General features: G+C 32.0%; 10 protein-coding genes across 10 annotated transcripts; 4 read left to right on the top strand and 6 right to left on the bottom strand.

Moving 5' to 3' along the window:
* Positions 1–145: 145 nt before the first annotated feature.
* Positions 146–994, top strand: SDT1 (nucleotidase; the record flags this gene model as incomplete). Its single annotated transcript, XM_041548079.1, has 1 exon — positions 146–994. The coding sequence occupies one exon, from the start codon at positions 146–148 to the stop codon at positions 992–994; it is 849 nt and encodes a 282-aa protein (XP_041404013.1).
* A 380-nt stretch (positions 995–1,374) lies between these two features.
* On the bottom strand, positions 1,375–2,385 carry VRG4 (GDP-mannose transporter; the record flags this gene model as incomplete). Its single annotated transcript, XM_041548078.1, has 1 exon — positions 1,375–2,385. One exon carries the CDS (start codon positions 2,383–2,385, stop codon positions 1,375–1,377), a length of 1,011 nt encoding a protein of 336 aa, XP_041404012.1.
* Positions 2,386–2,916: 531 nt separating this feature from the next.
* MTC3 (Mtc3p) lies at positions 2,917–3,408 on the bottom strand (the record flags this gene model as incomplete). The annotated part of the gene is made up of 1 exon (XM_041548077.1): positions 2,917–3,408. The coding sequence occupies one exon, from the start codon at positions 3,406–3,408 to the stop codon at positions 2,917–2,919; it is 492 nt and encodes a 163-aa protein (XP_041404011.1).
* An 897-nt stretch (positions 3,409–4,305) lies between these two features.
* On the top strand, positions 4,306–4,725 carry OST5 (dolichyl-diphosphooligosaccharide--protein glycotransferase subunit; the record flags this gene model as incomplete). Its single annotated transcript, XM_041548076.1, has 2 exons — positions 4,306–4,326; positions 4,486–4,725. The coding sequence occupies 2 exons, from the start codon at positions 4,306–4,308 to the stop codon at positions 4,723–4,725; spliced, it is 261 nt and encodes an 86-aa protein (XP_041404010.1).
* Positions 4,726–4,905: 180 nt separating this feature from the next.
* Positions 4,906–7,650, bottom strand: VID30 (glucose-induced degradation complex subunit VID30; the record flags this gene model as incomplete). Its single annotated transcript, XM_041548075.1, has 1 exon — positions 4,906–7,650. One exon carries the CDS (start codon positions 7,648–7,650, stop codon positions 4,906–4,908), a length of 2,745 nt encoding a protein of 914 aa, XP_041404009.1.
* Positions 7,651–8,173: 523 nt separating this feature from the next.
* SHE10 (She10p) lies at positions 8,174–9,994 on the bottom strand (the record flags this gene model as incomplete). Its single annotated transcript, XM_041548074.1, has 1 exon — positions 8,174–9,994. The coding sequence occupies one exon, from the start codon at positions 9,992–9,994 to the stop codon at positions 8,174–8,176; it is 1,821 nt and encodes a 606-aa protein (XP_041404008.1).
* A 998-nt stretch (positions 9,995–10,992) lies between these two features.
* Positions 10,993–13,578, top strand: SAP4 (Sap4p; the record flags this gene model as incomplete). The annotated part of the gene is made up of 1 exon (XM_041548073.1): positions 10,993–13,578. One exon carries the CDS (start codon positions 10,993–10,995, stop codon positions 13,576–13,578), a length of 2,586 nt encoding a protein of 861 aa, XP_041404007.1.
* Positions 13,579–13,895: 317 nt separating this feature from the next.
* EMC4 (chaperone EMC4) lies at positions 13,896–14,447 on the top strand (the record flags this gene model as incomplete). The annotated part of the gene is made up of 1 exon (XM_041548072.1): positions 13,896–14,447. One exon carries the CDS (start codon positions 13,896–13,898, stop codon positions 14,445–14,447), a length of 552 nt encoding a protein of 183 aa, XP_041404006.1.
* Positions 14,448–14,640: 193 nt separating this feature from the next.
* Positions 14,641–15,534, bottom strand: TAN1 (putative tRNA acetyltransferase; the record flags this gene model as incomplete). The annotated part of the gene is made up of 1 exon (XM_041548071.1): positions 14,641–15,534. The coding sequence occupies one exon, from the start codon at positions 15,532–15,534 to the stop codon at positions 14,641–14,643; it is 894 nt and encodes a 297-aa protein (XP_041404005.1).
* Positions 15,535–15,820: 286 nt separating this feature from the next.
* SEC15 (Rab GTPase-binding exocyst subunit SEC15) lies at positions 15,821–18,511 on the bottom strand (the record flags this gene model as incomplete). The annotated part of the gene is made up of 1 exon (XM_041548070.1): positions 15,821–18,511. The coding sequence occupies one exon, from the start codon at positions 18,509–18,511 to the stop codon at positions 15,821–15,823; it is 2,691 nt and encodes an 896-aa protein (XP_041404004.1).
* Between the last annotated feature and the right edge of the window lie 367 nt (positions 18,512–18,878).

Below are 18,878 nucleotides of genomic sequence, written 5' to 3'. Positions count from 1 at the left end.
TATATATATTTATATCATAAAAACTAAGGCAACCTCTTTTTCTTTGCTTTTATTTTAGCTGTTTTTAATTTGATTACAAAGCAATTAATAATTTAATATATATAACGAACACACATTTCTAGACAAATATAGATAAATCATAAATATGACTATCGATACTGATCCACATTCAGTCTATCAAAAGGAAACGGAGAAACAAATTCAAAAGAACGTAGATCATTTATGTTCGTTGAATCATCCTGGGTGTCAGATTACATTCCCAGTGGAACCTCAAAACCCATTACCTACACCAGATGATAATATGCGTGTCTTTTTCTTTGATATCGATAATTGTCTATACAAATCTTCCAGTAAAATCCATGATTTGATGCAAGTTTCTATTGTGAATTACTTTAAAAATACTCTGAATATAACTGATGAAGAAGCTCATCAATTAAACAATACTTATTACAAAGAATATGGTCTTGCCATCCGTGGGCTAGTAATGTTCCATGGTATTAACGCTTTAGAATATAACAAACTGGTTGATGATTCTTTACCGTTACAAGATATATTGAAACCTAATGTTGAATTAAGAGAAATGCTTTTAAAATTGAAAAAAAGTGAGAAATTTGATAAATTATGGTTATTTACTAACGCTTATAAGAATCATGGTATTAGAGTAATTAAATTATTGGGACTCGGTGATATATTTGATGGTATAACGTATTGTGATTATTCCCAGACGGATACTTTGGTATGTAAACCAAATCCACAAGCTTTTGAAAGAGCTATGGCACAATGTGGTCTTGGAAATTATGAGAATGCTTGGTTTATCGATGATAGTGGTAGTAATATACATCAAGGGTTAAAATTAGGTATGCATCAATGTGTTCATGTGGTAGAAAATGAAGTTAATGAAATTTTAGGGAAAACACCTGATGGTTCAATAGTCATTAGAGATATATTAGACTTACAAACTGTTGTACCTCATTTATTTTGTAATGATCATTAATCTGTCTGTAGATACATAATAGAACAATTTCTAAAAGAACGGAAAGTGAGCGTATATATATATATATTTATTGACTGATCAAATAGCATACAACTATGTATAGACTTATATAATAATAAACGATACATATAAAAGAAGAGAAGAGCCATAACTTTGGGAAAAGAAAATATTAAGATGTCCATAGAAGATTTATGAGTTTATAATGCTAACATTACTGCAATACTACCCAAAATAATAATAATAATAATAACAATATATACGTATATTATGGAATTGAAATAATGTTTAAATGAAGAAATCTACTTTCTCTTTTATGTTTCATTTTCCATTAATTGATGTCCTATGTCCCCGTCTTTTTGTTATATTAGACATGCACTTATCTACTTACGAGCCTTATGATCTGTTTGCTTTTTTTGTTTGGCAACAGCGTACACGATACCAGATAAGAAACCAATGAAGATGGATAAAATAGATAAGAAATTTTTGGGGGCATCAAAGAATAGTAGACCAGACAAAGCAATTGGTAATTTGTTCAAAGCACCAACCATAGAGTAAGTAGTGGAGGAAGTGACACGAACACACCAGCCAGAACAATAAGAAATACCAACGGAAGCCATACCTGAGATGATCATAGCAGTCAAAGAATCGTTAGATAAATTAACAGCTAGGTTGGCAGAAGACCAATCTTCAAAACAGAAGGATGCAACTAATAGGATCGGTAGACCTAAAATATTGTTGTAGAACATTGTGTCGAAATCCTTGAAATTGGTTAACTTAATTCTCTTTCTCATAATCAAGACAAATAATGCGGAAGAGATACAGTTAGTAAACATCCAGAAGTAACCTGGGTTTAATAACACGGAAGCGTTACCAGCAGCTTCACCTAGAGTTTGAGAGGCAGCCTTTGATGCTAAAGCTTGTTGATCACCCCATGTAGCAACTATAGATGATAGAACCATTAATAAGAATGCAGACAATTCCATAGAGGAGACAGAACCACCAAAGAATAATACTTCACCATAAGCAATTAGAATAATAGTTAAATTCTTGAAAATAGTATAGATTGGAACAGCTAAGAATTGTAAAGCCTTGGAAGAGGTGTAAATCATTAGAACCAATAGAACAGAGATTGGGAACCAGTTTTTGGCGTCAGTTTTGTTTAAAGAACGGAATTTGGCGTAACCTAAGACTTTTAAAACGACTAAAGTCAAACAACATACTAAAGATTGAACAAACAACATGACGAAGTTCATGTTGAAATTTTCCAAATTAACAACAAATTTATTTGTTACAGTCATTAAAATAGATGAACAACAGTAAGATAAAATAGAAATTGGACCGGAGTTGGCAATCCCAGCCATAGAACCATGATCAACTTTCAATTCAGACATTATATTTATAATATGTAAATACTTTTCAATTATTATTTCGATTTAACTAGTTAATAATTAAAATCAAATAAAAAAAATTTCAATGTTGATATCGTAGTCTATGAATATAAAGTTCCTAAAATTCCAATAGTAATACTAATAAATGTATAACCAAAGAGAGATAACGCCTAAATGAATAAAAAGAGGTTTATCGTTATTGCTGGACTAAATAGAATATATAAAAAGATAATAAAAATAATATATAATGTTTAATTAATTCAAATATAAACACGTTTAGAAGGTTATTCAGTTTGCTAAAATTTCATTAATTTCATATTGTTCTCAATTCGTGTTTCTGTCTCTGTTTGCAAAAATTGTTTACAGCTGAAAATCTGCCGTTGCGCGTTTCTTCTCTTAAAGAAACAAGCAAACAAAACGAAAAATTTTCGTAATGCGGCAGGGTAACACACAGTTTTGATTAAGGGACTAACGTAAAAGGATAATAAGTATCGATACTCAACTGTAATGCAGTCTTGGTGACCGACGGTCATCTCAAAGTTGATTGTCCTCCATCTCTTTTTCTCTCTCTTTGTCGTACTTCCAATTGATGTACGAGACGCCTAGTGCCCCTAGTAAAGTGACATTGAATAGGACTCTAAATATGAAGTACGTAATATTAATCTCTGTATCTTTACCAAGATTAGCTTCCTTTCTGACACCAGCTCTAGGACCCCATAAACCGTATGCGAGATAAAATGAAGCAACTTTCTCCTCACGAGTCATCTCTTGCCAGGGTCCCTGCATTTTCCAATCGAGGTACTCTTTAATTTCTTCTTGTAACGCCATATTTTTCATAACAGGCCACCTTCGTGGAATCTCCGACAGATTTGGTGGCGTGTATGCGCTACCGTCACTTCCTTCATGGATAGTTCTATATGTTGCTTTGCACTGCAATATATTCACTTTAGGGGTAATATGACCATAATTTGGAATAAACCGGGTAATGACCTTACATTCACGAAACATTGACCGCAACATCGACATGTAATTAAGTAAACACTGCTATTTTTCTTTAAGAGTCGTCAAAAGTACTGTTTCTCTTTTGTTCAACAACTCAATCTCTCCTTCTTCTTCATCTTCTTATAGCGATTGGATGCTCATGTTTCACGTGACTGAGGTAAACATAAGGCTTGGTGTAGGAACGAGAGCGACAAAAATTATTTAGCGGGTATTGGAAATTGAAATACCATTTTTGTTAGGTTTTGAAAAAACGCGCCTGAAAATCTTTAATGTGGATTTAGCAGAAATATTCAAATTTCAATCAGCACGCGAAATTTTGTATGGGAGGACTATATTTTTAGTCCAAACCCTGATTTGATTTAAGAGGGTTTTCTTATGTAACAGATATATACATAAAGGTGAATATGGAACAGATAGATATATATCTTAATATATTGATTAAATTAGCTTTCAGACCAGAACATACTTAGTTACATTAAATGATATCATTACGTATAATACAATACGATCATTTAACAAGTATACTCTTAAACTAAAACAGATATTTACTATTCAGGCAGGGTTAACTGAGAATTTATACGCGTGTACAATATCATGAAATTTGAGGGTTACCGGGCGATCGATGGTTTCATTGATAAATTTTGGAAATTTTTACTCTCTCGCGTCTTTTCTCATACAATTTCCACATTAATTTGAAAATTGTTAGTGTTACGTGTTTAGTTCTCTCTTTGACAGGCTTGATATATATTATATAACAAATAATGATTAGCAATTACTGTACTACAGACTAAGTTCTTAGGTAAGCCTTTTTTATAAAAAGTTGTTGTAATTTGAATTGATATTTATCTGTATATATAAACACTTAGTTTGGATAATACGTTCACCGTTAGCAAATTCTACCTTCATACATACACACACACAATGGGTTATGAAACTTTATACGTATGTTTTATCTATTTATTTTTTCACCCTAATTGAAGAATTCCCCTACACATGGGTACGATTGTCATCAAATTGATACTAACATAATAATCATAACATCCTCAATTCTTATTGACCCAAGTATTGTTGTATATTCTTCTCCTTTGAGTTTTATTACAGAACGAATTCCATGCTAATGAAAATGTTCAAGCATTCATCCCATTAGCACAACAACCAAGATATGGTATCATGGCCACTGTATTAGCTTTGTTATTTCTGTTTGGTGCTGTTATGACTGCTTGCTCCAAGAAATCTATCGTACCCAAGTTCCTGATCTTCACTTTCCTAAGTGTGTTCGGTTCTATACTATTTGCTATTGCTGCTATCTTTGTCTCTGACGCTTTTGGTGTATATGTCTAATTTAAATATCCTCACTAATATGTATATTACTAAAAAAAAAAAATAAACAATAATAAGAATACGAATATTAATGGGCAACAATTGTATTTAACTCACAATTTGTCTTCATATATATGTAGTATATCAAAGAATGTATAAACCTACGTATATTATGCCAAAATATTTTGTTTTCCGTACTCATTATAAATTCAACAGATCCTCATCCATATTTAACATCTTGTAGTATTTATGTTGTGTCGATGATTGATACTGTTGATCTCCATATGTAACTAACGTTGAAAGCATCGATCTGGTATAACTAACAATATTATTTAACGCGCAACCACTGTCTTTCCCCAGAAAATCTAATATATTGGAATTTAATGTTTGAAATAAACGATCCTGTAAAAAATCATTAGATAGATACATTGAAAGATCATCAGGTGCTTCTTCTAATGGATTATCATATGCTAATAATCCTGATACATTAAACAACTCTTTTTCGAATGTTTGCCTCAATTCAAGTTCAATCTCAGAATCCTGAACAAATTGTTTGGCCAATTCATGAGCAGATTTTAGAATATCTTTAATTGATTTATTATTATTTTTGATCTCTAATAAAAATTCAACTAGTCTTAAATCATATAATAAAGTCATATTTTCTTCTAACAAACCAGGTAATTGTTCCTTGATGTATATAATACATTTATTAACTTCACCACTATTTATTAACCGACGAATTTCATATCTCATCCTTAATAATTCTTCTTCGTTAATGATTTGTTGTTCATTATGTTTAATTACTTCGTAGTTATTATCACAACCGAGAGAATTAACTTCCTCAAGATCCATGCCATTAGTATCTTTACGTAAGTCAGATAAAAATCCCTTCGCAACATCTATCATACCTTCGTGTATCAGATAGTCATTAATCAATACATTCAACATGGATGGGATTGAATTGTCGTCTATAGACATTTCATTTATTTTATCTGTTGCGGGTTTAACCATTTTACCATTTCTTACAATTCTTGAATCTTCTCCTAACAAGAATGGTTTGTCATCAATATTGGTAGTCATACCCTTTTTGTTTTCATCCTCAACAAGATTTGGTTTCTTATTACTATTGTGATTCAAGTCATTCTCATTTGTATCATAGGCTTCATCCATAGAAACATCACCATCATTGTCATCATCATCATCACTGTTTGATTCACTAGAGCTATCTGATATACCAATTTTCCCTCTATCTCCTTTGTACTTCGATGAAAGTTTCGTTGAATTAGTTGTATTGTTTGCCCCATTAGATAATGAACTGAAAATATGTTCATAAGCCATTAGTTTCCAGTTATTTTGATAGCCCATGATATCAAAGACAAATTCTTCATATAATCCAAAATTTGTTCTTACTGCATTCCCAGGGCGCAATCCTATAGCAGGTACAAAATTACTATCTTGTACATCACGAAATGCATTTCCTAAATATACACCATTTTTGGTGTAAAATATAGTACCCTCAATAAAATTAACACCACATCCAATAACATCATCTCTTCCATAAGGTTCATTATAACCTGATATTTGTCTTGGGCTTGATATTTTACCATCATAACCAGAGTAAGCATAAAACCCAGCTATTGAACCAGTGTTATTACGAATTGCCGATAGACCATCAGAACTTCCTCTTGTATTTGGTTCTCTGAAATCTGTTGGTTCCGTGATAAATGGTCGAACATCGCCATGTGTTTCAATATTGTCACCATGGTCATCTGCTCTGCCGCCCATTTCCATAAAATGTACGGATGATACGGAGTTGTCTATCATAGCGTTATCCATATTCAAATTATCAGCGCTCTCTTCATCATCTTCTTCGCTGTTTAAAGACTTTAACTTGTAACCTACAATGATATTACTATTTGCGCCACCTTGTGAACTACTTACATTAAGAACCCGGACTTCAAAGTAGTATATACCGACATTGGGTAAAGAAACGCTATTATTGGCCCAAGTCGTAGCATATTCGTACTTCTGTCCTGTTACGGTTATTTCTGAATCTCTCATTCTATGTCTGCCATAAGCACTCATGTTTTCAGAAGTTTCAATTTTCATATACGATTTCCAGTGTGGATTTGGTGATATTCTAGATATACCATCGTTAGATATCAATACACTATTTCCGGGTTGATGGACCCAATATGTCGGTAGCGGATAATTCAAAGTTTCGTAAATGTCCATAGGTGTATTGTTCTTTTTTAATTTACAAGGTATCTTACTCTCACCTAAGTTGGAATAATATAGACAATCTTGATCATTGTCTTCATCTAACACTTCAGCCAAAAGGCTATCAGTTTGTCCCTTATCACTTGAAAGTACATTATGATCAGAGTCAGGTAAAACTCTTGTATTCTGAGCTGAATCATTAACAACATTATCATTATAATTAATATTGTCATCATCCTTCTGTGCAATAGCATCAAGATGAGTCTTATTGGATATATCAAGTTTGTCAGAAAATGGAGATGTAATTCCAATAGTGGTAGAGTCTGCTATATTAGATTTTCCAGAATTCTTACCTAAATAGAAATATTTGTATAACTGAACAATATATTCGTCACTAGCTGATTGGTATGGAACCGTTCCAAGAACACCTAAGTTCATTAATTTTTGCCAGATTTCCTTTCTTGTACTAGGAGATAGCCGATTAATATAAAACGAGTCAAGTTCATTAGTTGATTCACCATCTCTTCCAATTGATTCACCATTAGAGTTAGATCGCGCACCGTTGATTCCTGTTTTACGTAATTGATTATTAGCAGATTTATGAAACAGTCTCTTATGCTCATAATATTGAGACCATAACTCTAGTGCGATAGGTTGTTTTAGTAGATATCCAGGATACAAAGAGTCAATAAATTCCTTATCTATTTTGTCCATATAACGAGACATTGAGAAGAATATATTTTAAAAGCGGTAAAGTTCCTGGGATGTTTATAGATAAATATTTTAGAAGAAAAAACAAAAATGAGAATATAATTAATATGTCAATTAATCAAACGGTAATGCTATTTTATCAAACACCTCTTTGATTCTCTATATCGTATTTATATTCTGATAAAGTTGCTGGTTTGCCTTGATTTTTTACCTGAGGTGGTTACAAATCTCAAATCCCCTTATATTAAATTAGTTGATTATAGTCGCCTTGTTCAACGGACTCAGAGAAATACATCGCGGTGCTATACGGATGTACGAATAACTAAAATAGCAAGAATTCAATACAATACAATAACTTTTAAAGCATTAAGATACAAAAGACTTATAATATATAATGATCATTATGAATTTTTTCAGTTATTTTCAAAACGTTATAGAATAATTTTTATACACTTATAAATAGTAACTTTAATTGTGCAATTTCAGTTTTGTTACAATTTTTTTTTATTTGTCTTTTTTCGAATTAATAGTAAACTGTCTAAGCGTCAGCTTGAACATCTTCCTCATCTTCAGCATCAAAGGCTTCCATCTCAGCTTCTTCCTTTTCACGCTTTTGGAATGCCAAGTTAGCTTTAGATCTTAGGATATATAGATATTCCCCATTTTCTCTGTTGATCATCATCAGAGTATTTTGAACCATGGTACTGAACTTAATAACTTCATCCATACTTACTGGATGGGTTGCAAATTCTTCTCTTCTGCCAATGATTTGTCTCTTAACCTTTAAGAATTTCTTCCAGTTTTCTTCAGAAACAGCACCATCTGAATTCTTTCCTGTATCAGCATCCATTACATCAATATATGCTAACCTCTTAGACCATTCATTGACCATAACATTTGCCCATTCTTCATAAATTTCAGCGTATTGCCTACGCATACCTTCAACGGCAAAGTAAACATCAGAATCTAAGTTACCAACTTCTGCGTTAATTTGACTAACAACAGTTAACCCTAACGAGTTGGCGTGATCAAACAAGTCACGCATCAATTCACGGTCAACATAGACAGGTAATTGGGTAGTTCCAGTCTTATCAAAATAAATTTTTTCTCCTGTTTTTGGATCGATTTCAGTAATACAGTCGATATCTTCGATCTTCTTTGAAATATCTTCATATGAATCTTGGGAAGAGTTAGACATTTGTCTTAACATTTTTTTTAAAGTTAAATCCTTAGATCTTAAGATCTTATCCATAGTAGTGTTAACATCTTTTTCGAATAAGTCAGCGATTGAAGACATCTTACGTTCAATGGCATCAGACCAATTGTCAAAATCAATTTGGATAGCATTAACCTCATCTTCATTAGTAACAGCATCCTTCTGACCTTGGGTTTCAACAGAATCAGCACCTTCACTTAAGGTCACAACTTTAACAATAGTAGAAGTAGAAGTGTAGACTTCTTCATCGTCTCCGCTATTATCTAAGGCTTCAAAATCTTCGTCATTCATATTTTCAGCTTCTTTTCTAAATTCGTATAGATCAGAATAAATGTCGTTATCTAGTAATGGTGTAATCTTACCCTTTGGGATGTCAGAAGTAGTGGATACATTCTCAGCTGCTGCTGCAGAGGCTGCAGCTGCTGATTTCTTGGAGTTGATATAACTTTCCTTTCTGTCCTTTGCAATTTTTTTCACTTGTTCTTTCTTTTCTTCAATAGATTCTTGAATTTTCTCTCTCTCCTCTTTAACAGTTTCCTTGATTTGTTTATTGGCAGATTCAGTAAAAGTTTTAGCATCCTTAATATAATTCAAATATCCAATTTTCCATTCTTGAAATTTAGTTTTAGATCCCTTTAAATAAGGTTCAAATACTTCACAAATTGGTTGAAATTGACTTCCAAATTTTGTTTGAGCCACATTATATGTCTTTTTGATACCTAATTGTTTCTCGATCTTGGAAACGATTTGTTCCAAATAAATGTTATAATAGACATGTAATTTATTTATCAGGCATTCAATTTTATCATGAATAAAGACAACATAAGGTCTATGTTCAAATTGGGCAACATGTGGAGTAACAAATGTAATTATTGGTTTAGTGACTTTAGCATTTAGTCTTTCAGAGAAACTGTGACAGAGAGGTTCAATTAAAGTGTTGTACTTAGTAGATACAATAATCATTTTGGGTGCAACATATTCATGATAAGTTTCACTGTTAGCACTTAGGATATTATTCCAAGTGGAAAAAGACGTGTAGTTACAGAATTGTTTGACATCTGTTGAGCAATGGTTCCACTCACAGTAGTGATGTAGAGACAATACAGTCAATATGAAGACGATAAACTTGGTGCAGAACTTCATCGATACGTCTTTATATAAAAAAGGGTAGAATATAGCAATCGTTTTTGATTAACTTAAGAATAGTAATTACTCAAACAAAAGGTAAAACGATATAAAAACTTACCTTAGTCGTATCAATTATGGAATGAATACAACTTTTATAGAATTGATAGTGAAGTCGATGTTCCTTGTTGGTTTCTCGTTATTGTATTTCCTTGTTGTGGATTACGTGTAAGGACAGATTTTTCAAGAGTTTCGGCTTGTCTAAAGAAGATGAAGAAAACGGACGGTGAGGCTGCAAAAAGTTGAAACAAGTCAGTTTTCTATGTAAGAGTTTCAGATACACATAAATAGAGAGTAAGTAATGAAGACTGTCTAAAGAAACCGACATTACGTAGCATATGTATGCATACTTGGAGGGAGTAGATATGCCTGTGAGAAAGGTTGTATCCCTTGTTTCTGAATGACGTGTTCGATGGCACGTATGTTTTGTGTATTCCTTCAATTGAAGTGTATAGGACTTATGCGACTCAGTGTACGTAGCAAGACCCTTGGTAAATCTAATATAAATGTACATATCTATATATTTATATCTATCTATCTATCGTGGGTGTATGTATGTGAGAATCATCAACTGTATTCCTTTCCCACTCTCTGTCTCTTCAAAATAGTTAAAAATTCTTAAAGGAACAGCGAGAAACTTAACCCAAAAAAAATAAGGGAAAACAGATCAGTAATTCTTCATTCAGTTGACAGAAAATATTGTAATAGACTGGAACAATTAGGTATTTGATCTGCATCCTTCGTGTTAATTTTTTATTATTATATCTAGTTAGAGTTTAATTTCTGAAAGTTGTTTCGTTGTTGATAAGGTGTTGCGTGGAGAACAATTCAATGGTTATTACTACATTACAAAAGTGATTTGCTTAAGGACTTATTTTAGACCCTGAATATTTGTAAAAACTGTGATATATTTATCCATTGAATATACATATATAAAAAGATAGACGACACTAATAATGTCCTTCTGGCCGTTTAGTTCGATCAATTCAGAATCAAAGATTGATGGAATTATCAACAATTATTTAGAAAGATTACATTCGGTAGAACATTCTGAAAATGTGTCGAATATACCTACTACTACTTCAGCAATTGCCCAGCGAAGGCATAGCAGTAATAATACTATTGAGAATGCTGTAACTACAGCTATGATCACTAGGTCACATTCACCTGTGTATAGTTCACATTCTATTGCAAGTGACGAAGACGAGATAAAAGGATCCATGAATCATCTTCACATTTCTGACCCCAGAGGGATAGTTAATATAAAAGAACATGGCTCAAATAGACCAAGCTTCTCGAGTATGTTTAGACACACAGATATGGTTAAACAGAGCCCAACTTTGTCTCTAGGTACCCTCGACAACGACTACATAGATCAAATATTAAAAGAACCGACATTGGTAGATAGATTAGTACGACAGGATAAGAAATTGATGGATTTTATTTGTTTTGGTTATTTTTATATAGAGGAAGATACAGAGAATGATTTTGAGGATGATAATGTGGTGATTGGTGGAGATGATATTTGGAGGAAGGTTTACCATATAGATTACATAATAGAAGTTATGTTAAAAAATTTGGATGAAATTGATGGAGCATATCCATTTAACTGTGACAATCCATCACACCTAGATGAGACTGATATAAGGAATGACCATTTAGCTGAATATCTGGTAAATAAAAATACAGTGCGGGACGAGAAGGAAGATTTAGAGTTCATACCAACTGGAGATAATAACACTTTAGACCGATATGCACAAATAATTAGAATATCAGATATTATTATATTGAATATACCAATTATTCAAAAAATAATTTTAGAAAGTTTTGACAGAATGGAAAAACTATGGTCCCTCATCCATCATCCCAAGATTGTATCAGAAAATTCTATTCAATTAACAATTTTTTTAAAGATTCAAGATGGTTTATTAGCTAATGGAAGAAATCCATATTTGAATTTTATAAGAAATAAACATTCGTTGGTTCAGGATATATTCGACCATGATGATTTATCTAATGTATTTGATTTCCTATTACGTTTGATATGTACAGATAAAATTAATGATACTACAGGTATTATTGATATCTTAGAGGTACAAGGGTTGATGAAAAAATGTATGAGCTATTTTAAAGGCTCTATATATTCTGATAGACAGATATCAACGGTCTATGAATTTTTGAAACAACTTATAGGAATATCGGTGAATATACCTATGAACGATATATCGATAGGTCCCAATAATTTAACAAGATTTCTGGTTTTGGAAAATACAGTAGAGACACTGGTTCAAATTTTGCTGGAACAAAAAGGTTCTGTGCTCTGCAATATTGTTGTCCTTATGATTGAATTGATCAGAAAAAATAATTCTGATTTCGATTCAATTTCCCTCTTGGAGACAACAATTCTTAAGAACCCACCTAATAAAAGGGACCCTTTATACTTGGGTAATTTATTGAAAATTTTCACAAGATATTTACCTAGATTATTGAACATAATCTGGAGTATAGATTATCCAGAAAATGAATCGTTCATTACGCAAACTGGAGAAGAATTTAAGAAAATTGGTTTGGTGAGAATTAAAATAGTTGAATTGATAGCGGAGTTATTACATTGCTCTAATATGGATTTAATGAATTTAAAAACTTCAGAACTTATTGCAGAAGAAAGACAAAAGTGTAGAGATTCTGTTAACAAAGAAATTGATTGCCTTTTGAAAGATGATAATAAAACTACAATTTCTTTAATAGAAGGTTTTGCTCGGTTATCTTCTAATTGTAGTGCTAATGGAAATAAAAATAATTATAGTAGTGATAATTATTCAGAACCTTGTTATGGCAAACCATTCATATCGATGGCAAATAATGAAAAAATACGAAAAATGAAGACAATAGGTGATGATTTTAAAATAATGTTGTTTGATCAAGAAGCTATACCAAGAATATTAAAAATATTCCTAGATCATCCGTGGAATAATTTTTGGCATAACGTCTCGTTTGATATCATTCAGCAATTATTGAATGGAAGAATTGATTCTACATATAACCCTTTTTTGGTCTATTCTCTATTTTTTTTGAATGACTCAAGAAAATATAACCCAACTTTTACACAAGACAATGATTCAGCCGACTTCAATATCATACAGGACTTCATAATATGCGCTTACAAAAGATGTTATCAATATTACATAAAAAATTCTATGGTTTTAGGCTATAATGGACATATGCTATTAATTGTTGAGGACCTTACTGCATTCTCTAAAAATATCGAAACCAAAAGTATTTCTCTTGTCATATTTGATTCATTACAAAATGAAAAATGGATAAGACTATCAGAAGAAATATTAGTCATGACAAAGACTATGTGCATAAAAATTTTGGGAGGTGGTGAGCGTATCGAAGATCAAAATGGTAATATCACATTACAGATATATGACAATGATCCACCGACTAACTTAAACGAGAATAAACAACAACCGGATAAGGTTGTACCTGATTACCCAACTCAGGTCACTTTGATAGATAAAATCGGTACCCTTTTCTAGAAGGATAAAAGTAATAAATTAAGTAAAAGTGTACGTATTTAATTCATAAATGTATTAGTTAGTATAAAAACAAGAATACCTCGTTTCACTCAGAGCTCTTTGTCACACTATATGAATGTGCTACTATCGAAGTTTTTAGGTCATTACATATTCATTATTTGTTTAATCCGTTCTCTAAGTTAAATGTTCCGATTGTTCAGCACCGAAAATTTAAGACATTTTTTAATGATATTCCAACACCACAAGAAAAGTATATAAATATTAAATAAAAAAAGGTAAAAGCAGCACACAGAAGTTAGTATACTAAACTGTCAATCATGGTTATTCTAATGGAAGAATGGGCACAACATCTTTGTGACCCAAAATACGCTGATACACTAAAGCAATCAAAAAAGAAGAATACCTTATATCCACCAGGTTTTACACCATCCGATATTGTTGAAGGAAAAAATGGTGAACCAGTTAATCACAGCCGTCCAGTGGTCAACTTAGATGCATTACAAGTGCAGAAAGCTTGGCAAATAGCTCTACAACCGCTGAAGTCCATTCCGATGAATTTCTTCATGTCCTACATGTCTGGTACCTCTCTTCAGATTATTCCTATAGTAGCAGCGTTGATGCTTCTATCTGGTCCAATTAAGGCTATATTTTCCGTAAAACAGGCGTTTAAGCCAGTATTAGGGAACTCAAATACAAATTCAACAATCTGGGGAGCTATGTTATTGTATATTCTAGGGCAATGTGCTTTAATGTACATTGGTATAAGGAAACTGAATCAAATGGGTTTAATTCCAAATACAACTAGTGATTGGCTAGCATGGGAACAGAAAGTAGATTATAACCATAACATTAAATCAGTAGTAGTTTAATGAAATAAAACATATATTTAAATGTTGTGTTAAATGCTACTATACTCTGGGTGGCACATGAATATATATCTATATACTGTAAAATATTTTGAGAATACATAATACTAATTAGATTATTCATGTTTTATCTATTGAATTAAATAGATGATTAAAGATATTTATTCAAATTTTAAGGTTAGGATGTATTATGTTCCTAAATTAAAGCTTTTTTTTCAACCGGAGTCTTTCCAGCATCATTTAGCTTTAACTTTGCCTCAAATATTTGCTGAACATTATATCTTTTGTATGACTTATTGTATTCACCATTTACCACAGATATACCAACATTGTTCTTAAAACATTCTACCAATATTAATTTATTGTAATTCTTTAAATCTACCTTATGCTTATACTTACCATTTTCACAGACGACAGATACCAGATTGTTAATGATATCCATCTTTGGGATTGTATTGAAGTTCCTTCTGGTAACCTCTACTGCAAATTTATAGCCTTCAATCTCACAGCTAGCAGAATGGAAATGTGGAGCGAGTACCTCTTGGGCTAGTTTCAGTATCTGTTCCATAGATGCATTACAAGAATTTGTTATTGGCGTTAATTTTTGAACATATCTCGTTCTTTTCATTTTGTTCTGGGGGTCAATCAATTCATCCATTATCTTTTTTACAAATTCTTCAGGGATAATTGGTTTTCTAGTCTTACAAAATACGACACATTCACAATTCAACTCAACAAAATGCAACAATTCTTTCTTCTTTTGTTCTTTGCTGATTGGATTCGATGCTGTCTTGATCTCTGATAATTCTTGCTGAATTTGTTCTTCAATAGATAACTCTTCAGAAACTTTTGGTTCCTCAACAACCTCCGCTGAATTGTCAGCATTTTCAAGTTCCTTGAGTTTGTCACCATAAATTTCTTGTAGCTTTTCTTCAAACAGTAAGCCCAACTCTTGGGTAGCTTGTCTTTCTTTTCTTCTAGTGCAAGTCGCATATATACCTGATGTACCTGGGTCTAGGAAACCCGATGCTACTTTAAATTTCTTCTTCCTTTGATCGCTATTTCCATCAGACGCACGTTTGTTACCCATTATTCACTTCGTATTTTTGTGACTGATCTTTTATAAGTTCTAAACTACCGATCTCTTCATATCTCATCAGGTATCTTAATATATTGATTGAACAGAAGATTTGAAAAATTTCAAATGCTCATCGCGCAAATAGAATTTTTTTGTTTACAATTTAAGGAAGTTAATATTAATACTGGGGTTTTTATATAATTCGAACTACATCACGTACATTCATTACTATATACTAGTTTATCCTTAATGTTTTGGGGTTTGGTATAAAAGATATATTAGATTGGTGCTATGCTGTTTAACGGCCAAACAACTTTGCCAATCTATTGGAATTCCCAGAAGAATCGTTAGAGGGCGTGGAGCTTCTTGCAGGACCTAATATCAATTTGGATTCTGAATTATCATCAGACTCTGGTGTTGAACTCCTTACCTTGCTTAGTAGAATATTTGCATCTTCAGGTTTTATACGAGAAAATTTTTTCATTCTAATTTCAGGATTAGCATAATCTGTGTGGCTTTTTATCTTCAATAATTCTATGCATTGATTCAGTTCAATAAATGTTTCTTCTAAAGATTTCATATTATTTTCTAATAAACCTACTTGACGATCAGAAGTATTTGGATTAGGGGTCCCTGGAACTGAATGAAGATCAGATGTTGTTGGAGAAAGTGATGGAAATATTTTAGGAATGATACCTTGTAAATAATTTACATCAATTTCGAAATTCGAAACACTTTGTTGAGTCAAAGAAGAAGGGGTTTCATGTAGTAGTACGTCGAGTACTTTTCTTGTCAAAGAATCAAATTCTCTGAAAATCAGTAGTGTTTGAATACTGTATGGCAAATTAACTAACGTGGAAGCGAACATCATTTCTAAAAATTGTGCAACATCAATGATTGAAATGTCCGGTTCGTCACGTAATTTGGTGGAGGTCCAATCAAATTCTACGGTATCCAATACGTCAGATATCTTTGAATCAATTAGTTCAATTAACTTAGTTTCAGCATATTTTCTACTTTCGATGTAATGTTTGATGGAGGATAGTTTGATCTCAATGTCGGGATTCTGTAGAATATTCGTATTCGTCATCATCATACTGAATTCTTTGGATGCAATGATGAAGTAATCTAAGTTAATTAATATTTGGGCTATTTCTTCTCTAGATTTACTATCCAATTTGGACTTGATCTGTTGATTGACAATATCGTTAAATATAACATCCATTGTCTTAATTAGCATGTTACTCAAGTATTGTAGATTATGGCCGTAGAAAACTGAGATGAATAGAGTCAACTTTGAGTATATTTTTTTGGCCAGAGTGCAAGTCATTGGATATAATGGAGAAAATGGAAGTGTAATAGAAAATTCAGATCCAGATGCTTCTAGTGCATTTACTTCCTCGATCAACCTGGTGTTTTCATCCTTCTTTAACCAACAAATTTTAATGACCTTATCAAATAATGTACGATCCTGGATAGTTAAAGGCATAAAATCATCATCATCCAATAACGTTCTAAATTCCTCACGGAACGATTCCATAGATAAATTACAGTATTTTTGAAAAATGGAGAGTAAGATGTTATAGAGCGGTGTTATACTCAAATTGAAATTTTCCACTATAGCAACATACACACTTAAGAAATTTTTGAAATCTATGAGCTCTTCTTCGGTATTGAGTAATTTGTTCATTGCGTAACTGAGATATGGGCCTAATCTATTAAGCAATCCTTCCCAAAATTCATTGGTAGCATTATAGTTACTACCTACCAGGATGAAATCTGTCGATTTATTTAAGCAAATATCATACATTAAGAAACCTAATATACGAAGCAAGTAACTTTTCAGGAATGGCAAAGTTAAATTCTTAGTAAATGCATCTCTCTCGATATCTGATGTTGTGATATTTATATTATTAACAGTTTTCTTCCATACTAATGGGAAAATTACTTTGAATTTTCTAAATTCGTACTCTTTTGTAAACTCAGAAAGTAAGTATGTCGTTTGGTTTAAAGTTTCAAATATCATTATAGCATCATGGAACTCATCTAAGTGGAAAAAATTGTCTAATGTGATTGTACTTAGAATTTCCTGATCTCTTAAGGATATTTCGACTGGGGAATTGAATTTGAATATGTTGAAATCCATCTTTTCTTTGAGTTGTAACCATTGGGGAAGTAGTTGCTTTTCGTAACAGTTAAATATAGAATTACCAACATCTTCCAGATTTTTACCTAAATTAATATTAAATGAGTTACGAATTAAATTTATACATTCATCTTTAACCACTTTTTTCAAAAAGGGGATAGAATCATATATTTCCTTCAGAAATCCGAAATTGTAATTTTTAAATTCTTGTAAATATAATTTTTCTAAGTTATCAAGATTTTGAAGGGCTTTGAAAAAACTCTTTTCTGTAATCAATTCTTGGCACTTACTTGACAATTCTAAAATTCGTAGCACTTTGGTAATTACGATAATGGCTTCTGATATTTTTAGTGACGTTTTTTTATTATTTACAAATACTTGCTTTTTCATTATTAAATCATTAGATGATGACGATAATTTATTTTGGAAGTCTTGCATTTGAACTGTCAATTGTTTTTCAATGGTACCTTGGATATTAGTTACTTCTCCAATAGATTCGGTTAATTTATTGGTAACTTGGAAATCACGCAACAATTGAAGTTCTAATCCTTGGAAGTTATCTTCTGTAGACGATTGCAGCTCGTCGACAACCACTTCAAGTTGTTCGTTTTCTATCGTTTCTCGAAGAAAAGGGATCCATTTATCAAACAATTGTGTGTCCAAAGAATCACCTAAAACTTTTTCGATATCTTCATTAGAGATATTGCCTGTCTTCTTGTTCTTTGAGAGTAGTAATTTTTCTTTCCTCTCCTTATTAGTTAAAAAGGAAGAAGAGACAGAAGTGGCAGCAGAAGTTAGGATTATCTTCTGAAATTCATCAGTTAAAAGTGTCTCTTGATCCATTTTTAGTTTTTGAGATTATCGAACAATGCAAATATTGGAACTATCAATAATTGATGTTTTTATTATTTGAATATATATGTGTTGTTGTATTTTCCTTAGATGAATACTAGTTAATGGTTAATATAATGTTATTGCATTAAATGTCCACAATTTAAGAGGTGATGTAGATCAAAGAGATGTTATAAACCACTTGTTTTAATAGAGTTCTGAATATATTTATTGAATTATTCCATTTTCTTGTTCTCTCTATTGATTCGATCATACGTTGATGACGATATTCAAATATAAACGCCCTCATTTCTATCGATGTGAAGTAAGCGACGCTCTCGGAGCGAAACGTATAGTGACAATATTGGAAAGGAAGTTA

This window comes from Maudiozyma barnettii (assembly GCF_903064755.1).
Source record: "Maudiozyma barnettii strain CLIB 1767 genome assembly, contig: KABA2_01, whole genome shotgun sequence".
NCBI classification, from domain to species: domain Eukaryota; kingdom Fungi; phylum Ascomycota; class Saccharomycetes; order Saccharomycetales; family Saccharomycetaceae; genus Maudiozyma; species Maudiozyma barnettii.
The sequence above is the reverse complement of the archived record's forward strand: the minus strand, read 5'-3'. Positions and strand labels throughout refer to the sequence as shown.